The sequence below is a fragment of the Scleropages formosus genome, chromosome 9 (assembly GCF_900964775.1).
Source record: "Scleropages formosus chromosome 9, fSclFor1.1, whole genome shotgun sequence".
Classification (NCBI taxonomy): domain Eukaryota; kingdom Metazoa; phylum Chordata; class Actinopteri; order Osteoglossiformes; family Osteoglossidae; genus Scleropages; species Scleropages formosus.
Genome location: NC_041814.1, coordinates 6,521,266 through 6,539,967, shown reverse-complemented (window position 1 = coordinate 6,539,967; position 18,702 = coordinate 6,521,266). Strand labels below are relative to the sequence as shown.

At 42.2% G+C, this 18,702-nt stretch overlaps 1 protein-coding gene across 1 annotated transcript in view; it reads right to left on the bottom strand.

Moving 5' to 3' along the window:
* The window catches only part of pde4cb (phosphodiesterase 4C, cAMP-specific b), an 88,637-nt gene extending 70,513 nt beyond the window's left edge, over positions 1-18,124 (bottom strand). Inside the window, exon 1 of the mRNA XM_018745897.1 lies at positions 17,670-18,124. Coding sequence (XP_018601413.1) covers positions 17,670-17,878 — 209 coding nt within the window. The 5' untranslated portion in view covers positions 17,879-18,124. The remainder of the gene's footprint in view (positions 1-17,669) is intronic.
* Between the last annotated feature and the right edge of the window lie 578 nt (positions 18,125-18,702).

Sequence of the window (18,702 nt, the reverse complement as noted above, 5' to 3'; positions counted from 1 at the left end):
GCAGGAGGTCAGGAGAAAGACCTTAACGTGGGCTTACATGGTGCAGTGGTACATTTCTCAAGTAAATTTCTTGGGCTTTTAATACATATACATTCCCCCTTTAAACACAGTTTCTACACAAACAGTATTAAAGCTTGACTTTCAGGCAAACATCTAACAGCATGTGATCATTGTGTAGTAGTACTCTTAAACACTTTTTAGTCCTGATTCAGCCAAGTCAAGTGCCACATGACCATCGTGAAATGCCATGTTTTCTCAGGCTTTTCCAAATCCTCACTCTCACAGTTTTGGAGCATCCTCAATAAGGTACTGGCTGCTTCCTTGAGGGATTCAAAAGCTATTTTTCTTAAATTGTTAAGAAAAGCGACTAAAATTCATGTTGACACATTAGAACCTGTTATAAGATACATCCTGCAGATGCGCTGGGACACATCGTCAGTGATGTGACCTGGAGTCATCAGGTGTTTCAGGTCTTTCAACATCAGACACCCTCGCCCAGGTGACCCAGCCAACCCAGTCGGGGTTGATCAAGCCCCAACTTGCATCCCAGCAGCAACTGACCACGGAGCCATTCCGTTAATCCAGAGCCACCTAGTGGCTCTCTCTGCTGTTTTGGTAGCTGATCTGATGGCCTCCCCTGTGATGCCCAGTAGCGCTAGAGCTTTGCACAATGAGCAGCCTGCAAATCCCCAACAACCCACCTCAATGGGCATGCAGTGTGTCCGCCAGCCTTGCCTCCATTGTTCCAGAAGCTCCTGGTACTTTGCATATTTCTACTCGTTGGATTACTCCAGGCATTCTTCCCAGGGCACTGTGAGCTCCAGCATGACCAATTACTTGGTAATCTCAGAAAAGATGATCACGTCCGGGTGGAAAGATGTGAATACAATGTTTTCTGGAACCTCAACTGCTTGCCCAAGTCCACTCTCACCTGCCAGTCGGTAGCTGTGATTAGTAGGCTTGTCTTCCCTCTATGCTGTGAGTGGGCTTTATGGCCAGCCTTGACAAAAAAGACAGTATTCCATGCAGGGTGGTGATGCTTGGTGGCGCTGATGGCTGTGGCAACATGTTCTGCAACTGCCTTTAGTACATGGTCATGATGCCAACGGTAGCAACCTTCTCCAAGATCTTTCAGGCAACTGCTCAGAAGGTGTTCCAGGGATCATCTTCTGGTGCAAAGAGGGCAGGAGAGCGATTCGCTCTTCCCCCCAGACATGAAGTTTAGCTGGACTTGGTAAGGTGTCATATACAGCTTGAAACAGTGAACTGACCCAGTGGGAGTCAGCCTGTCAGGTGTATGACCAAGTGACTTTCTGTTGTAATGCACTCTCCCACTTTGTCCATGCTCCTCGCTGCTTGAGCCCCACCATTCTGCCGGCTCTTACTTCCTCCACACCTGCCCGTACTTCCTCCTGAATAAAATGGTGCCTATCTTTGCCTCGGGCTCTGCACACATGGGTCTTTGGGAAGAAGCCTAAGCCTGCTCTCCCTGTTGCCACGGTGCCATTCCATGTCAGGCGCGACTCTACTACCTCCAGTTCTTTCTCTGCCATCCACCTCCAGCTTGTTTGTACCTTAATGCCCGCTGCAGCCACCTAGGAGTCTGTGGAGTCTCTGTGTTGGAGTGCTTCTCTTGAACGTGCCACTATGAACTCTTCCTGAAGGCCTCGAGAATAGAGTTACAAGATGTTACTTCTCCCGTACAGGGCCCTGCCACTGAGACTCTGAGGCAAGCCAAGCTATCTGCGGAGGTACAGTAGCTGCTGATCTTCCTTTCCAGAAATTCAGCTATTGATAGGGAGATTCTGTATATTAACAGAGGCCACAAGAGTCTAGGTGAAATGGCATGTTGATAAATCCAGGCCTTGAACCTACCAGGCAAACCTGACTTGTCTACCTTGGTAAGCCAGGCCTCAAGGTCTCCAGGGGTTCTCTGGATAGCAGCGGTGTCTCTGAGGCTACTGTCAAAAACCTTTACACGCAATTCTACAGTTTGTCTCATGCCACTATCTAAGCAAGGGGAGCACAGCAGTCTTGGCCCGGTCCTGCTCTCTGGTGGGTGTGGGGTCTGAGTCCTGCTTGGGGTGCCTTGTGACAGACTGGTGTCCCGTCCTCGATGTGTTCCCTCTCCCTGCAGCCTTACGCCCTGTGTTGCTGGGTTAGGCTTCAGCTTGCTGTGATCCCGCTTGGGACAAGCAGCTTCAGCCAATGTGTGTGTGTGCACTATCTAAGCCAGCATCAGTTTGCACTAGTTAGCAACATAGAGTTTTTTTATTTTTAACAGATATCAAATTCCACATTTACTGACCACATATAAGATCAAAGGAGAAGTGAGTCCAAAAGAGATGTGTTTTGAGACTCTTCTTGAATGTTGAGATAAATACAGGGACATTCAGCAGTTCTTACTGAGAAAGTGAGATCATCCCATCATATTGGAGACAGAACTGAAAACCTTAGTGATTTTGATTTTGGACATTTTGTGAATGGGCAAAAAAGCAGGAAGAAGTGGAAGAGTTTGTGTACTGTGCGTTAGAGGACCGTCGCTGCAGTTTCGCTGTGATTCTGGTAAGTTTATTTGTTGCTACGTTATATCCCAATGCACATTCTTCCTCTGTAGTTGTGCGGATAGATAGAAGCAATCAGTTGAGTGTTTGTGCAATGTCACATGGAACAGAGGACGTGGGGACGGATGGACCAAAGTGCAGGATTGTTTGGCAGGAAATGAGGGGTCAGGCGAGTTCTCGTTGTCGGGGAAGGGCAAAGAGTCGGTCGATTGGCGGTCAGAGTGGGAACGAGGATCCATGGACGTAGTCAGGGGACAAGGCGAACAGTCAGAAGCCAGGGAACAAAGAACCGGGGATAGGAATGAAGGAGATCGGGACATGAGTGCAAAGGGGAACCGTTGTCTCAGTGATGCTGGTGATTGTGGTGCAGGCGTGGACACTGGGGTATCCCCCACCCTACGAATGGCTCCAGCCGCCTTACGACACCTAGAAGGGGATCGAGCCCTGGGACGGGTTTGCCGGCCGATCCGGATGATCCCAATGGAAGTTGACAATGAGAGATGGATCGAGTATATCACATGCCGGCACCCAGCTTCATTCTTCCCGGACGTACCCTTGCCAGTCCACAGGGTAGTACAGGCCCCCACGTCGGCGCTTCAAGTAAAGGAGGGCATGGATGGCGTAGGCTGGCATCCTATCCACCTCCACCGGAGGGGGTGTTGGGTCTCCTCGGGTGGTGTGGAGCAGGCAAGTACTGTAGGACTCAAGCAGGGAGACATGAAAAGTGGGGCAGATGCGTAGGTGAGGCGGTAACTGTAACAAGTTAGTGACTGGGGTGATTTGTCGAAGGATCTTGTAGGGAGTAATGAACCGGGGGCTGAGTTTCTTGGAGGGCAGCTTGAGATGGATGTCTCTGGTGGACAGCCACACCTGTTGCCCAGATTGGAAGAGCAGGGTGAGGCGGTGCCGGTCGGCCTGTTGTTTATATCAACAAACGCTGTGGCGAAGATAATCCCATACCACCCGCCAAGCTGCCTCATTTTTCCAGACCAGGAGTCCACAGCAGGGATCTCAGAGGAACTGGGGTGCCAAGGGAACAGGGGAGGACGCACACCAGACAACACAGCCAGACCCGCAGCTCACCTCCGATGGATTCAAATACCACAGCTACGCTGATGATACCCAGCTCTTCCTCTCCTTTCCTCCTGGAGCATCAGACATCTCCATGAGCATCGCTGCCTACCTGTTGGACATCTCTGCATGGATGTCTGATGACCACCTACAACTCAATCTCTCCAAAACGTAGATCCTACACCCCCCCAGCTGGCCTGTCTTCCTGTCACAATCTCTTGAACAAACTGGATAACTCACCCATTTTGCCTACCTCCTCGGTTAAGAGTCTGGGAGTGATGATTGACTCAAGTCTACCTTTCTCTCAGCACATCGAAGCCACAAACAGGACCTGCAGACACATTCTGCACAACATCCACAGGATCCATCCTTACCTCAGAACAGACTCTGCCCAACTACATGTCCAGGCCATGGTGACATCCCATCTGGACTACTGCAACTCACTGCTGTCTGGCCTTCCTGCTACTGTCATTAAACCTCTACAGCTGAAACAGAACATTGCTGCCCAAGTTACGTTTGACTTACCGAAGCGCTCCCATGTGTCTCCTCTACTCGTTTCTTTGCATTGGCTTCATATATCTGCCCGGGTCAGTGCCATTCCTTTGATACCAAACTTTCCAAGACAGGAGAGTGGAATCTGGTTGTTAACTGTAAAATGCTGCAAACAGGTTGAGGTGAATCTGCAACAATGAAAAGGAGGCCACTGTAGCCAACTGGAGAACATCTGATATTGCAAGGAAGGTAGTTCCGCTTGAATGCCTGACTTTAAATCCAGACTGACAACCATCAAGGAGCTCATTCTGTTTTTTCCTACCAATACATAGTAATCAGATTATATCAACAATGTGTCATACAAACTACAGCCATATTTAGCCAAAAGAGCACTGGTTTAATATCAGTCCATTCTTCTAGGTTTTAAACACTTGTATTTAAGATAAAGTCCCAATCTTCCACATCCACTGAGATGCATTTTTCATAGACTTATAATTGGTGAAACTGCAGATTTAAAATTTTTTACTTAGTCTAGTTTTGATCCTTGTATATATCAGAATACCAAGGAAGTGTGTATTGTATTAAAATGTGCAAAACTATGCCACTGAACAATAAATAATAAAGAGGTAGCAACACACTATAATGATACTCTGAAAATTAGATAACAAGCACTGAACCTTTAAGTTACAGAGGAAAAAAAAGTTAATTTGCACAGAATGCAGATGAAAGTTTTTTATTCCTGTTTTGTACTAAGTGTAAGAAATAACAGCTATAAAAGTGTAGAGTAAACCAAACAAATGTCAGAGTTTCACTAGGGTGTCATAAGGGAGCATAAATTGTGAGCTTACAGAATAGTGGTGGCTGCTGTATGCAAGATTTGATATAGGGCAGAAAATCTTTTTCAGTTTCCGGTTAATATTATTTGATTGAGTGAATCCAACAAACTGTAAGGTATGTAAAATTATACATTAGTTTCGATGATCATAAAAGATGGTCTCTCACACACACACACACACACACAGAAACCGCTTATCCCAAATGGGGTTGCAGCAAGCCGGAGCCTAACCCGGCAACACAGGGCGTAAGGCTGGAGGGGGAGGGGACACACCCAGGATGGGACGCCGGTCCATCACAGGGCACCCCAAGCAGGACTCAAACCACAGACCTGCCAGAGAGTGGGACTCGGCCAAACCCGCTGTGCCACCACACCCCCACCATAAAAGATGCTTGAAATAAGCAAAAATTATATATGAGGTTTTGTATTTCATCTGTGCATTGTAAAATTAAAAAAGAGGTTTCATTGTTTCATTGTATGTCCAAGTCAGATTATTAATATTAATATTTTAACAATGAAATATCTCAACAAGCTCTGTTTCTGATGTACACTTTTCCTAGAGTTTCTTCTGTATTGAATTTTCAAGATTTTGACAGAACTGCAAAACTGTTATAGACAGATCACGATGCACTAAGGTCTTTTTCAAGTGACATCAAAACCAGCAAATTCACAGCATTTAAAGCACAGACTAAATTTCATTTCAAGAGAACAGGAAAATCCTGTTGTCTGAAACACAGTCAGTTACCATTTTCTGCAGAGCGTGACATCACCTTTCACACTCTCATTCATCTGTTATCAACTGTCAGAGTAGTGGCGCAGATGTGGGCCCTGATGTTAGCGAGAAAAAGGAGGTACGTTGTGCTGCTGCCTGTAATGAAAGCAGCATGTTGCTAAAGAGCATCGCTGTGCCTGGGATCAGACAACAGGCAGCTTCAAAGCGGTTCCGATCTGAAAAAGCAACGAGATTGACAGCGGGTGGTGGCCAGGAAGTTCTGTTCCTCATCCAGCTTTGCTTGCATTGTAGGGTGGGAACAGATTAGTGTTAACCAAAGGATTGGTTGGGGATGTATTCTACAGTAAAAATCCTGGAATCTTCTGTAGTACTGAAAAGTTTTAGCTCTTATTCTGAACATTCCAGAAATGTACACTGTTCTTCAAAACCTTCGATAATCAAAAGATAAGTAAATACAGTACATGTAGTTGAACAATACAGGGCCAGTTACAGATTTTCCACTTTCATTTTCAATTGTTTTTCAAAAATACTTCTTCCATTTCTTCTCTGGCAGTAGAAAGGCTATTTCATCCTGTCAAATAAGTGAGAACACCTTTTCAAAAAAAGTTCTGTGATGTTCTTAAGTCTGTTTATCAAGCAAACTTTTCGTCAAATGACAGCACAAAAATTCAATTCATTCAGTGAATTAGGCATTAGCAGTGCACCACTTGAAATAGTGCTAATCTTTCAGCTAATAAATCAAAATAAAGTCAGTAGCTGTTATATTTATCAAAAACAGGGATATCTTTAAACAAAGATTAGTTTTTATTATATGGCATAAAAACATATCTTTCATATATTGCTAGTTGGCCAACATTTGTATATACTGTAAAATATATATAGAAAATATACGCATATATATATGTACGTATATACTATATATTGTTTTGTACGTATATATTTGTATATACTGTAAAATCACAATAGTCAGTTTTTTTAAACAATGCAACTGAAGATTGTTTGACCAAAAACTGATCACATGCCATAGTTTCAGAACTTTTACTAAAATTTCTAATCCAGTTATGAGTAGTATATTAAGAGAGTACTTCTGATTTGCACTGCAGGTTGTTATGTCCCTGATTCCCCCTACTTTTTGAGGCACCCTGACAATCTCTCCTGTGCTCCTTTTTTCAGTCTTCCTGGGAACTTTGACAAAAACATAAGCTGCCCTTGTGATATCTGGGGTCATTGCTATGGTGATGTCTTAGACGCATGTGAGACGAGAACTTGATCCCTTTGGGACTATAACTTGCACAGCGGCTCATCAGATGCATCTGCTCCTGGAGAAATATTATGGCTTCCCATTGGCAGAATCTGGATCAATTAGCAACCTGAGCCCCTGAGCCTTTCTTTTTGGAGGCACTGATGCTTTTGCAGAAGAAATTGCTGCCTAGATGATCAGATCACACTAACTCCCATGTGGAAATGGTACATGTTAGTTCCTCTGAATGTGGACAATATTGCAGCTTCTTCAGTCAGATTACTTCTCATAGCGTAGGAAGGGACTTATACGTCCAAATCACTTAACAGCTTTGTCAGTGTACAGACTCAATGTCAGTTTTTGTAGGTAAAGAGGCAGCAGGAGAGTTATCATACAGAAAAGCTACCTTCTGAAATTATCAACCATCCCCATGACACCAGCAGTGTATGGCTTATATGGCTTTTTTCCCCACAGGGTACCTGGTTTAGCTGTATGTGAACACCATCTGGAAAGGTCACCAACAAGCCATCCCAGATTCCCTTGTTTGTAAAGGACTTGCTTGTGACTGTAAGCTCAGTTCAAATGATACATTACTTTACAGGAAGGATAAATCGGTGGATAACTGTATCCATATCCACTATTACCTTATTAAATTACTGACCTAGTACTAAGAAAAAAGAAAAAAACCATTATAAACAATTTTCTGCCCTTTTATGTTATCAATAACCAACACGCTAATAATGAGTTTTAGGGTGTATACACACACTGGCTGAAGCTACACATCCCGAGCAGGGTTGTGATGAGCCGGAGCCTAACCTGGCAACACAGGGGGTAGGGGGCACACTCAGGACAGGACGCCAGTCTGTCACAAGGCACCCCAAAGGGGACTTGAACCCCAGACCCGCCAGAGAGCAGGACCCGGCCAAGCCTGCTGTCCCACCACACCCCATTAGGGTGTATAATGGAGAGAAATCTACATGCAAAGTTCTTAAAAGATATAATTTATCAGTTTCCACAAAGATTAAAAATCAAGCTGTAAATATGATGGTCTGTTCATTACAATACAATTCGAGTACTGCATAGTGTTTTCCAGAGTGCTTATGACTGTCCACAGAGTGCAGATGGCAAAGTGTTCATATCCATCATCTTCTTTAGTTCAAATCTGACACTCTGTCTGTACTAAAAGTAATATTGAGCATAAAATTAAAAAATAAGATAATGCATATGTAGATACATAAACCAGCACAAAATAAGGCTCAAAAAAAGCTTACGAATTTTGTTTCTCATGTGCAAAACATATACTTCTACATAGCTAGTCATTAAGACAACTTGAAAGGTCATCTTATTTATCTTTTTCAGTGATCAATGCTGTATACTAAATTTAAAAGTATTTTTGTCCTCTGTAATGCTCTGTGTAAGAACTGAAAAACCTGTTCAGCACTTTCACTGTTGGAAGATTAATAAGCTTGTCAAAGAAGAAACAAAATATTTCAACACTATGCTACTATATTGTCATAGTAATATATTTAAAAAAATAACAAATAATTCTGGTCAATAACTGACAAAATGCACATTCTTAAAAATGACATTTTCTCATTCATATTTAATGAGATACTGTAATATTTCAGCAGTATCACACCCATTCAGCTGACTGGTGCCTTGTCCTCTTGGATGTTCTTTAGCGCATTTACAAAACACATCCTGAGGTTTTGTGAAAGCCCTGTGTAGGTACATCGACCAAATGAGACCACAGCTTCTGCCCAACACAGTGAATCAATATCTGCAGAGATAGGCAAACACAGCAAGAAAGACTGGATTCTGATGTGAAAAGACAAAAAGACTATGTTTTGTGAGTTAATGCATGTTCAAACAAACAGAAGTGACAACTGCTTTTTTGAAACAGTAATATTGTGTCATAATGTGCATTGTTTTTTGACTCTTGGCATGTACATGTTTTACTAGAAGTCCTTAAGATCTAGACCTAGAGGAAGTAAATAAAAAAACAACACTGAATCAAGAACACACACGTTCTTGAAATCCCTCTTCAAGGAATGTTGTTTTCCTGGCCTCTGTTCTTTTTCCACTTCAATATGAACAGACGAAAACAAATTCAAATGTTTTCAATGCAAGCAGACTTTGAGTAAATAACTGTTCCTGAATGATGATTACAAATTGCATTTATTAAATAAAAATTACATTTCCATAGCTTTTCCCCTAATTTTTTTCCATTTTCTGTATCATACTGAGCTGTCCTTTTGGCCTCATTCAGCAGATGATAAGTTAAGCAGTCAAAGCACCCATACTGACTAAACCACTTTGGAACCTAAACTGCATTTCTCTAAGTACTGTCTGCAGATACATACTGTGACTGCAGACAATTTAGAATGATATTCAGGCCTCTTAAGAAACACAATGTACTTTGCAAGTATCGTCGCAGTTCTCAGAGCGAAGAAAGTGTGGTTAACAACTGAACAACCACAAACACAGTAGCACTGCTGACAGTGAAGCCAGACCACAGCCAGGGTCCTATAGAACAAGTAAAACAGTGTACAGTTTTTTTAGATATTACACATACTTAGGGCCATGTGTCTAGCATTATAAGTCCCCTTGGACCTTCTGAAGAAAAATTCATCACAAGGACAAATTAACAGATCACACAAATCAAACCTTATGTTATATTAGAGACTAATTCAAAACTTTTAAATATTCATTTACTTCTACACAATTACATGTCTGCTTCGTACCATACAGACTGTATTTATATGCCATACATAAAACGAATACACCAATGGATGTCTCTGGTTTTTAAAAAATTCATAAAAGATAATAAATGCTGTGTCTTACTACATCCTAGTGCTGAATATATTTGTTACTTTCAAGTTTAGGTGGCTGAATTAATTAATAGACTTCTGAATGTGTTCAAGGCCAACAAAATGCATCAGCTTGCACCTCAGTCAGCTGTTGTGGGAAAAAAAAACTGTCGTTGCTGGGTTTCAGCATAGCCTGACAAGAGATACAACTGCAAATAATAATAATCACTGCTCGTATTTAACAATGACATTTATCTTCAAAAAGTGGCAGCTAGTTGTGCTCAAAGGACCCAGGGTAGAGACCAGAGTATTGGTCCAGTAACAGCTACCCAGCTATATGAATAGGTAAATAATTGTAAGTAGTTGTGGAGAAAAGAATCATCTAAAAAATATATGTAAATCTTATTTTTTACCTGAATTTGGCTACTTTACTCTCCTGCAATACAAGACATTTCTTTAGCAGAAATCAAGATACTGCTGGTAACTAACACCAGGTACACTATCTGATAATAATGGTACTCCAGAGAAGTGGAGGTCATTTAAATTGCATAATGCAACCTGTTATGTGATTAGATATTATTTTAGCTTAATTGCCATCAGTCTGCAATATTATCTCTCCCCTTTCATTCTGCTATTTCAGTCTTGGGGGATGCGGTGGTGCAGTGGGTTAGCCCAGGTCCTGCTTTCTGGTGGGTCTGGGGTTCAAGTCCTGCTTGGGGTGCCTTGTGATGGACTGGCGTCCTGTCCTGGGTGTGTCCCCTCCCCCTCCAACCTTATGCCCTGTATTGGCGGGTCAGGCTCTGGCTCCCCCGACCTCGTATGGGACAAGCGGTTTCAGACAATGTGTGTGTATTTCAGTCTTTATTTACAGCATCTGTGACGAACAGGGGGGCGCAGTGGCGCAGTGGGTTGGACCGGATCCTGCTCTCCAGTGGGTCTGGGGTTCGAGTCCCGCTTGGGGTGCCTTGCAATGGACTGGCGTCCCGTCCTGGGTGTGTCCCCTCCCCCTCCGGCCTTACGCCCTGAGTTGCCGGGTAGGCTCCGGTTCCCCGCAACCCTGTATGGGACAAGTGGTTCTGAAAATGTGTGTGTGTGTGTGTGTGTGTGTGTGTGTGACGAACAGTATGCTCACATGAGTACAGTCATTCATTGACCTGAACACCCTACGGACCATGTGTGTTTTCTACAGATTCACGCAGACTTCCTCTTCTTGTCTCCACTGGTCCAAATGACTGTACACCTTCAGGCTCTCATGCTTGCAAGGTTATGATGAGTGGCTGACAGCGATAAGACTGAGAATAACTTGTTCACTGCAGGGGCCTATCACTTAAAAGTGTAACACAAAAAAAGTTGGGAAAAACAAAAACCCCAAATCACACAAATTTACTGATGTTTAACACTGTTAAAGGGGTTCCAAAGTAAACTGGTGTGTAACAGTCCTTTTCTGGCACTTGGGTCATTTAGTTAAGACTATGGTTCAGATATGGACCCTTCCACTAGAGGACTGAGCTCAGCTGGCTGTGTTAATAGCACCTGACAGGAATGTATAACCAGACCCTTTCAATGAGAGCTGCCTTGCTTCTCTATTCTAAAGTTACACCCCAGCTCAGTGCATTGACAACTGCAATGTAACACATTAGCTAACAGGTAAGGGTGTCAATTCTACTTCCAGCCATGTACAGGAGAATCCCTAAGAGATTTAGGTAATGAGCAAATTTGTGAGAAATGGTGGGTGGGGTTTATAGTTATTGTTTACGATTACTGTTATTTACTGGGTCTCCTACAGTAAGTTGACATGTACAATGTGCTACAGCTAGTCTGAAAGCTGAAAGAACTGTACTGGTCAGCAAATCAGAAACTTGACCAGTACCACTACAGGTGGTACTGTTAAAAGAGTTGAAATGTGCGCTTGTCTCCATGACTGAAAACCAAATAAAAGACGATCAAGTCTAACTGGACAAAAGAAGGAACATGATAGATAGGGGAGTAAAGGGGGTTTCCTTTCGGAATAAAAATGCCTATACAGTCTTCCACCACCTAATAAAGATCATTTGTTCCCTTTTGAAAAATTTAGTAAATTGAATTTTCATAAATAAAAGGCATAATTACCATTAGCTTTCACTGTAAAAATGGTTACACTTTCATGAGCCCTAATACTGACATCCAGGTATATTTAGGTATGACCAAAATCCTATTAAATAGGCACAATTACTTCAACAGTTAATATTAGTTATCATAACACAACATAAGCAGGCAGTTCCCCTTCATTAATTCCCAAAAACTCTCGAGTAGACTGTATGGCTGTCTACCTGCGCTTATTCAGCTCTTTCATGGCTATGATGTGCTGTACACGTAAACACTCACAAAACATAAATACATTTCATACTCTGCATTTATGCATTAACCTTTAATGCAATAAAAGAAGAGTAACGCCAAAAACAAAAAAACAATGCAAATGAATTCAAAATCATAAAACAAGTTGCCAACATTAGGATAGTGAATACTTGTCACGACCACACCCGTACCTCAACCAGAAACTCCTGGCCTTAATTCAAGCACCTGGCTCTAAAAAACACCACTTAACCACTTCCCAGTTGCGGAATCTCACTTGAAACATCTGTCCTCTCTGTGCTCTCAAACCTACCTTGCTTTGCTTATCCCAAATCCTGCTCCTCATCATCCCCTACTCCTCCTCCACGTCTCCTTGGTTACGACCACTTGCCTTCTCCCTCAACCATGACATTGGACCCTCGCCTCTGTCCAGTTCACTGATCAACTGACCATACACCCATTCCCCGATCACGGGAACAAGCCTAGTCCTTTGGTATTAAATAAACAATCCTGCACTTGGGTCCAGCCTCCGCCATGTCCTCTGTTCGCCATGACAATACTGGGGTCATGACTACCACTGTGTATCAGGTGAAACTAGCAAACAAGCAAGATAACAGAGAGTGAGAACTTAACAGCACTAGGAGGTATGTAAAATCCAAAAACAGTGATGACAAATGCAAAGAAATTCCTTTTAAGCAGAAGGAGAGATATTAAATGAAACATCTGAATCTGAATTCTTGTTACCCAAATGGGCATATCGTGAGATATGACTGTATTTTTTTCAGCTGTCCCAGTTAGTTGCCTCATCTAATAGACTTAATTCCCAAAAATAAATATACAAAATACAGTACAATGTTGCATTTTGTTAGATATGCTGGAATAAAGATTATGGAAAACTTTCCTTTGTGCAATTCAACAGAGCATCATCACAATAAAAACTGAAAGATAACGAGACGAATAACGTGGGCATTTTTGGCCTTTGGAGAATACAATGCATACAGGCTTGTTAACATTAAGCACCCTCTATCCTGTTTTGTAAATTCACTTATAGCCCCTGGCAAATTAAGGACTTCTCAATTTTCTTTCTAAAATATTAGAAACAGTGCATAAAATGCAGCCTCTCTTCAGTAATGTGTTGATGCCAGAGGGTAACAAATGACTCCACTACTCTGAGAGACAAGCTGCATCCAGTCCTCCATCTTAAAAATCATTATATCTGTGCTGGTTTGCATTTCGATTGCACTGCCACTTCATAGAAGAAATACGACCAAACAAAGTGAGACGCAGCTGTAATCCATAAAGACAGACTACCAGCAATAAGTGCCAGCCTCCTACAGCAAAATATATGATTATGGTAAAAAGAAGTGGTTTGCTGCTAAACTGCACAGATGGCCCTTTATATCTCACTGTCATTTTCAAACACTGGAAAAATTCTGGATTCCTTTTACATTTGAAATAAATGGACACAAAGGGATTGTTAAGTTTGCCCCATAAAGAAAATTCATCAAGCCAACCTTCACTATAAACAATCCACAAAAAATTTATAGTTTCAGCAGTGGAAAGTACTGTGCTATGGTTTTAATGTGTGTGTAAAACAGCACCAACTGAATGAATAGTGATTAAAAACAAAGAGAAAAGGGGCGTTAAGGTATATGCCAGTGATATGACTTCTAGTGCCAGATCTAAGAGGCAAAGAACAGCAATTTCTTTACACAAGTACCTCTTTTCATAGAGGTTATTACCATGACAGGCAGTGAAACTGGCAATGTTCAAAAAAGAGGAAGTCAGTGAGATGCCAAAGGATTATGGGATACTGACTGAATAGCTTCAAATGATGAATCAAACAAAAATAGGTTGGTTAATTTACCCAACATGATGAAGCATTTTCTTGTCCTTGAACACATCCATTCCTGCACACTGTTTTCAAAGGAAACTCCCAGCAGCAGTCAATAAAGAGAAGTGAAAAGATGGACGGCTTCATACGTTATTCAAACTGTAAAAACCAACAGTCAGACAACACAACACAGTATTGTATTTTCTTGGTTTAGCCAAAAACTGTTATTGTAACTGTCACAGTAATATATATTCAGTAATAAATGGAAATGTTCTCTCCTTCTGTTGGTGCAATGCATTTTCGTATCATTCTCAGAGATGTATGTCACTACGGAAAGAACCGCCTGCAAAATGAAGAAATTGAATTGTCAATGTAATGACTGTAACCAAACAACTTAAACAGCTCATTAAATTAAACATATGTTCCGAAAGGGATTTAATACATGATCACTGAATCTGATTACATATTTTACTGTATAAAAGAGAAGCAAAACATAAAACACACTAACTTCAACTGCTTAAATGCTCAGCGTGACATAAATGTAAAATTAAATGTATCAATGATATAAATGAAGGTTATTGTTAAGATAGAGCTTAATATTTATGCTTGGATTAAACAGGCACAAGCTGCCAGACATCTGTTAAATGTACTCTCTTGTTCACATAGTCACACAGGTGAAATGTGACTTGAAAATTAAAATAACTTACAACATTTGACTGAGCCCTCCAGTGAATCAGACTGGTAACAAACATAAGCCATTGCTTAACGTAAGTAGAGCAAAGTCAAAACAATAGTTTGTATGAAAATGTTCACGCTGAAAGTGACACTATAACAGGAAGACAGTGATTGCATATCCACTGAGAGAAAACTGAAAACACATTGCTATGATTATTCCTAAGTGCTGAATTTAACAGTAAGACCGCAATTCCACAGTGACATAACAAGAATCAACTGCCTGTTTCCTCCAGATGTTGCAGATTAGTCCCAGTGTGGAACCTTGATTATCCATTTAAGTTAAGTATATAAATGCAGTCTGTTTGTTCAGTGACCAGCCTTCTCCATTTTCAGACTGTGAAAAACAGGGTGAGTTATTGTCCCCAGGTGTGAAAGTGGCGACTGAGGTCACGTTGGTGTGTGTCTTTGTAACAAACTGTCCAATTTGTCCTTGGGACCCTACAGGGTGCATCCTACACAACTTTTTGCCTCATGTAGGTGAGTACTCAGAACTTATGCAGCAAGTTATAATAAAGCAATGTGTGACACAGAAGAATAAAACAAAATAAAAATTTGCCAATAATTTCAAAGTAATAGCAACCAGGCCAGAGCTCAACATATGGCATTCTGTATTTGAAAACAACATTTTACAAAATTTTAATTTATTAATTTCCTTTTATAAATCCTCAGAGTAAATTCAATGTGCAAATTTTTATTAGAAAAGTGGTGTAAAGTTGATTTGACATTCTGTTCCCTGTTGTCCATCAGCTTCTGTTTAGCTGCAATCTATCTGTGTTTTGTCCTGATAGACAGATGGGTTCCATAGCAACACCACAGCTAATCCTTGCTATTTCAATGTAAAACTGTGGCCAACACATGCAAACCCTTTGGGCAACACTGCGGCACTCAGGCTCTGAGACATATGGGTCTTTCTTCCCACAAGCGGCAGTGATGACCCCCATGCAGAGTACCAGCTTGTGAACGCTGAGAGATGGTTCCTATCCAGCCTGCACGCCTGGGCAGCTACCCTCTGAGTCGGACCTAATCGCAGTACGGTGCTACCTAACAACAGCCTTCGCCCCAATGTGCAGAAGCCCATATAGCCAGATGTCACCTCTTGATTTGAACGAGAGAAAAAAAATACCAGTGTTAGAATAACACCAAGGAGCTTTGAGTTTCCAGTGGGGGACTGTGTTTTCTATATTTTTAGTTATGTTAATGGGAGAGCTGTGTTTTTACATTTTTATTCAGGTCTCCCTTACAATTTAGACTAAGAGGAGTCAAGTTCATCTCTCTACCTTGCAAATATGTATGCCAGTGAGTCACCCAGTGTGGAAAATAAATGTCATGGGACAACAGAAATCATTTATAAATAAATAAATAAAGTCAGCATTGACTCACATCTCTGTTCCTATCCTCAGTTCCATAATTTTCATCCATTCATATCCCAGTGCCAAAAAAACAAACAACATTTTCACAACCTCTTTGTCACATCTATGCATATTTAAAATCTAACGCGGGATACCATTCAATTATTATAAGGGGCACAAAACAAAACGTACAAGAAGTTTAAAAAAATGTATTAAGTATATAGGTTTTAATATTCTGTTAAAAGAGGAGTTGATTTACAGAAGTAGGATTACGGCTATACAGCATGCTTGAAAAGCAAACTGAGAAAATAATGTTGTAGTTCAGAAAAATTTGACCTACATACTGAGTGTCGGTCATCTCAGCTAGATCCTCGTAACGACAAAAGAGCTATTCAACAATTATAATTCCATAGTTTATTAGACCAAACTGTTGGCCAAAATGTTCATCTGTCTTATGGAAGAAGTCTAGTTATATACCCAGAATCAACTTGATACTTCTTAAACAAAATTTCTATTTGTAGGAAAAACATTGTTCTGGTCTAGTTTTTGTCCTAGTACTTTTTTGGTACAAAAAAAGAACAAACTATGGAAGATGAGCTCTTCAATGGGGTCTTTTTCCTTTCTTGTTTTACAGATTCATATTCACAGATGTCTGCAGAGATTCCTGCTTCCCCTCTTCTGAGGAACGTATGCTTGTAAGGGTGACAAGAGAGCGCGAGAGCAAAGTGTACACAAACCATTCACGTTCCTGAATGGAGGAGCTTTCCTGTATTCAGTGTGTCTACACAAACAGCAGGTTGTCTCATTTCTGGAAGCATGTCAGTCTGCTGTGGGCATTTAAGCAACCTTTCTTTTAACAACTCTCAAAGCTTTAGTATGTCTAAGATTGAGAATACAAATCTCCCCAAGAAGAAACATCAATTCTGTTTGAGCAAACCTGCCTTGCTTACTTCAGATGATCCCCAGGGATGAAGTACAAAGCCAGTACAACTTAAGAGGATGGTAGAGAAAAATAGGTGAAACATGTAAAGGTGTGTACTGCAAACTCCGTGTGTGTCTCTGGGACTTACACACAACCACATCTGAGGTACCTCACCACAGAAACACAATATCAAAGCGTGGGGCTTAAGTTACAATAAAATTTGATAAAACGGTTAATATAATTACATTTATTTATTTAGCAGATGCTTTTCTCCAAACCGACTTCTAATGAACTCTATATAGTATTATCAGCCCACACACACCTTATTCACCGACGAGGTGACTTACACTACTGGATACATTACTTACGATGGGTCACTCATCCATACATCAGTGGAACACACTCTCTCTGTCACTCACACACTATGGTGGAACCTGAGCAGCATGTCTTTGGACTGGGAGGAAACCGGAGCACCCGGAGGAAACCCACACAGATGGGAGAACATACAAACTCCACACAGACTGAGCGGATCGAACCCACGTCCTCTCACCACTCAGGCACTGTGACACAGCAGCGTGTATAATAATATGAAATACTTGCGAGAAAGGACCGGAATAACATGTCATGAAGAAGTGCGAGCGCTTGGCTCGGAGTCGGAGCCGTTCGTTTCCAGAGCTCCTTAGAAAAGATGTGTGTGCTCCAGCAGCAGTGTGTGGGGTGTAGGACAAAACAGAGGCAGAAGAAACGCATTACCGCGGCTTGGGGAAGGAGGACGGCCAGGACATGCGCGGCTTTTTGAGCCCCGGCCGGTGCTTCTCGGTGGTCCGGCCGCGGGACAGGTAGCGCTCCGTGTCCGAGTGGAAGCGCTGCTTGATGCGGATGTGCGTCCTCGGCTGCCGCCACAGGTGCTTGGGCGGTTTGGCCAAACCGGCTCCCTCTCGGCTAAGAGCGGCCAGCTCCATCCCCGCGCAAGCCGCACTTTCCTCCGAAGTCAGCGGCTTTCCCGTTTCCCGGTCGGAGGCACACAGACACGAGCACACACACACACTCGAACTGCGAGGGAAACCTGACGAGACGAGCGAAGGCGCCAATTTACACGACCGCGCCTCTGCTTTTGTCGCGCTACGAGCTGTCCGCGTGATAAGCGGTGCTGAACGGACAGTCGGCTGCTTGCAAAGTTACCGAGCGCCTCACCGAGGAGAGTTTTTCACTCACTCACTCACGTGCGCGCGCGCAGCTCCTCCAGTAAATGCGAGAAAACCGAGAACTATGACATGAAATCAATAAACTTAAAAAATGCCATTCTCATCACGTGCCATTCTTTGAGTAGCCTATCCTTGAACTCTTCGCTGCACAAGTAGTTTGCTCACACAACTATTTCCGCTTCTTTCTGACTAACAGCTGATGATTAATATTTGTCATTTAAAATAGCTTTTAGTCGTGACGATAGCTTCTTCTTCACCAAGTGCTCAGACAGGCACTGTGTTCCGTGTGTGAGTGAGGATTTTTAAAGAGTTCGGGTGGCGTCACTGAGAAAACCCCGAATCATTATTACAACCCATTTCGGATGTATGACTTCAGCTGAAAGTGCATCACCTTCTCCGGTTTATTTACAATGTACTTGTCTGGTCACGATGTTAATAAAGACCCCCCAAGAGTCCAGTGTAACCAGCGTGCAGCACCGATGCGACACCACGACTGCTTCCCCCCCGCTCTTAATCATTAATGGTGGCCAAGTAAAAAAGGTCTCCGTCCTGTGACCTGTGTGGAGATTCCGCCATTTCAT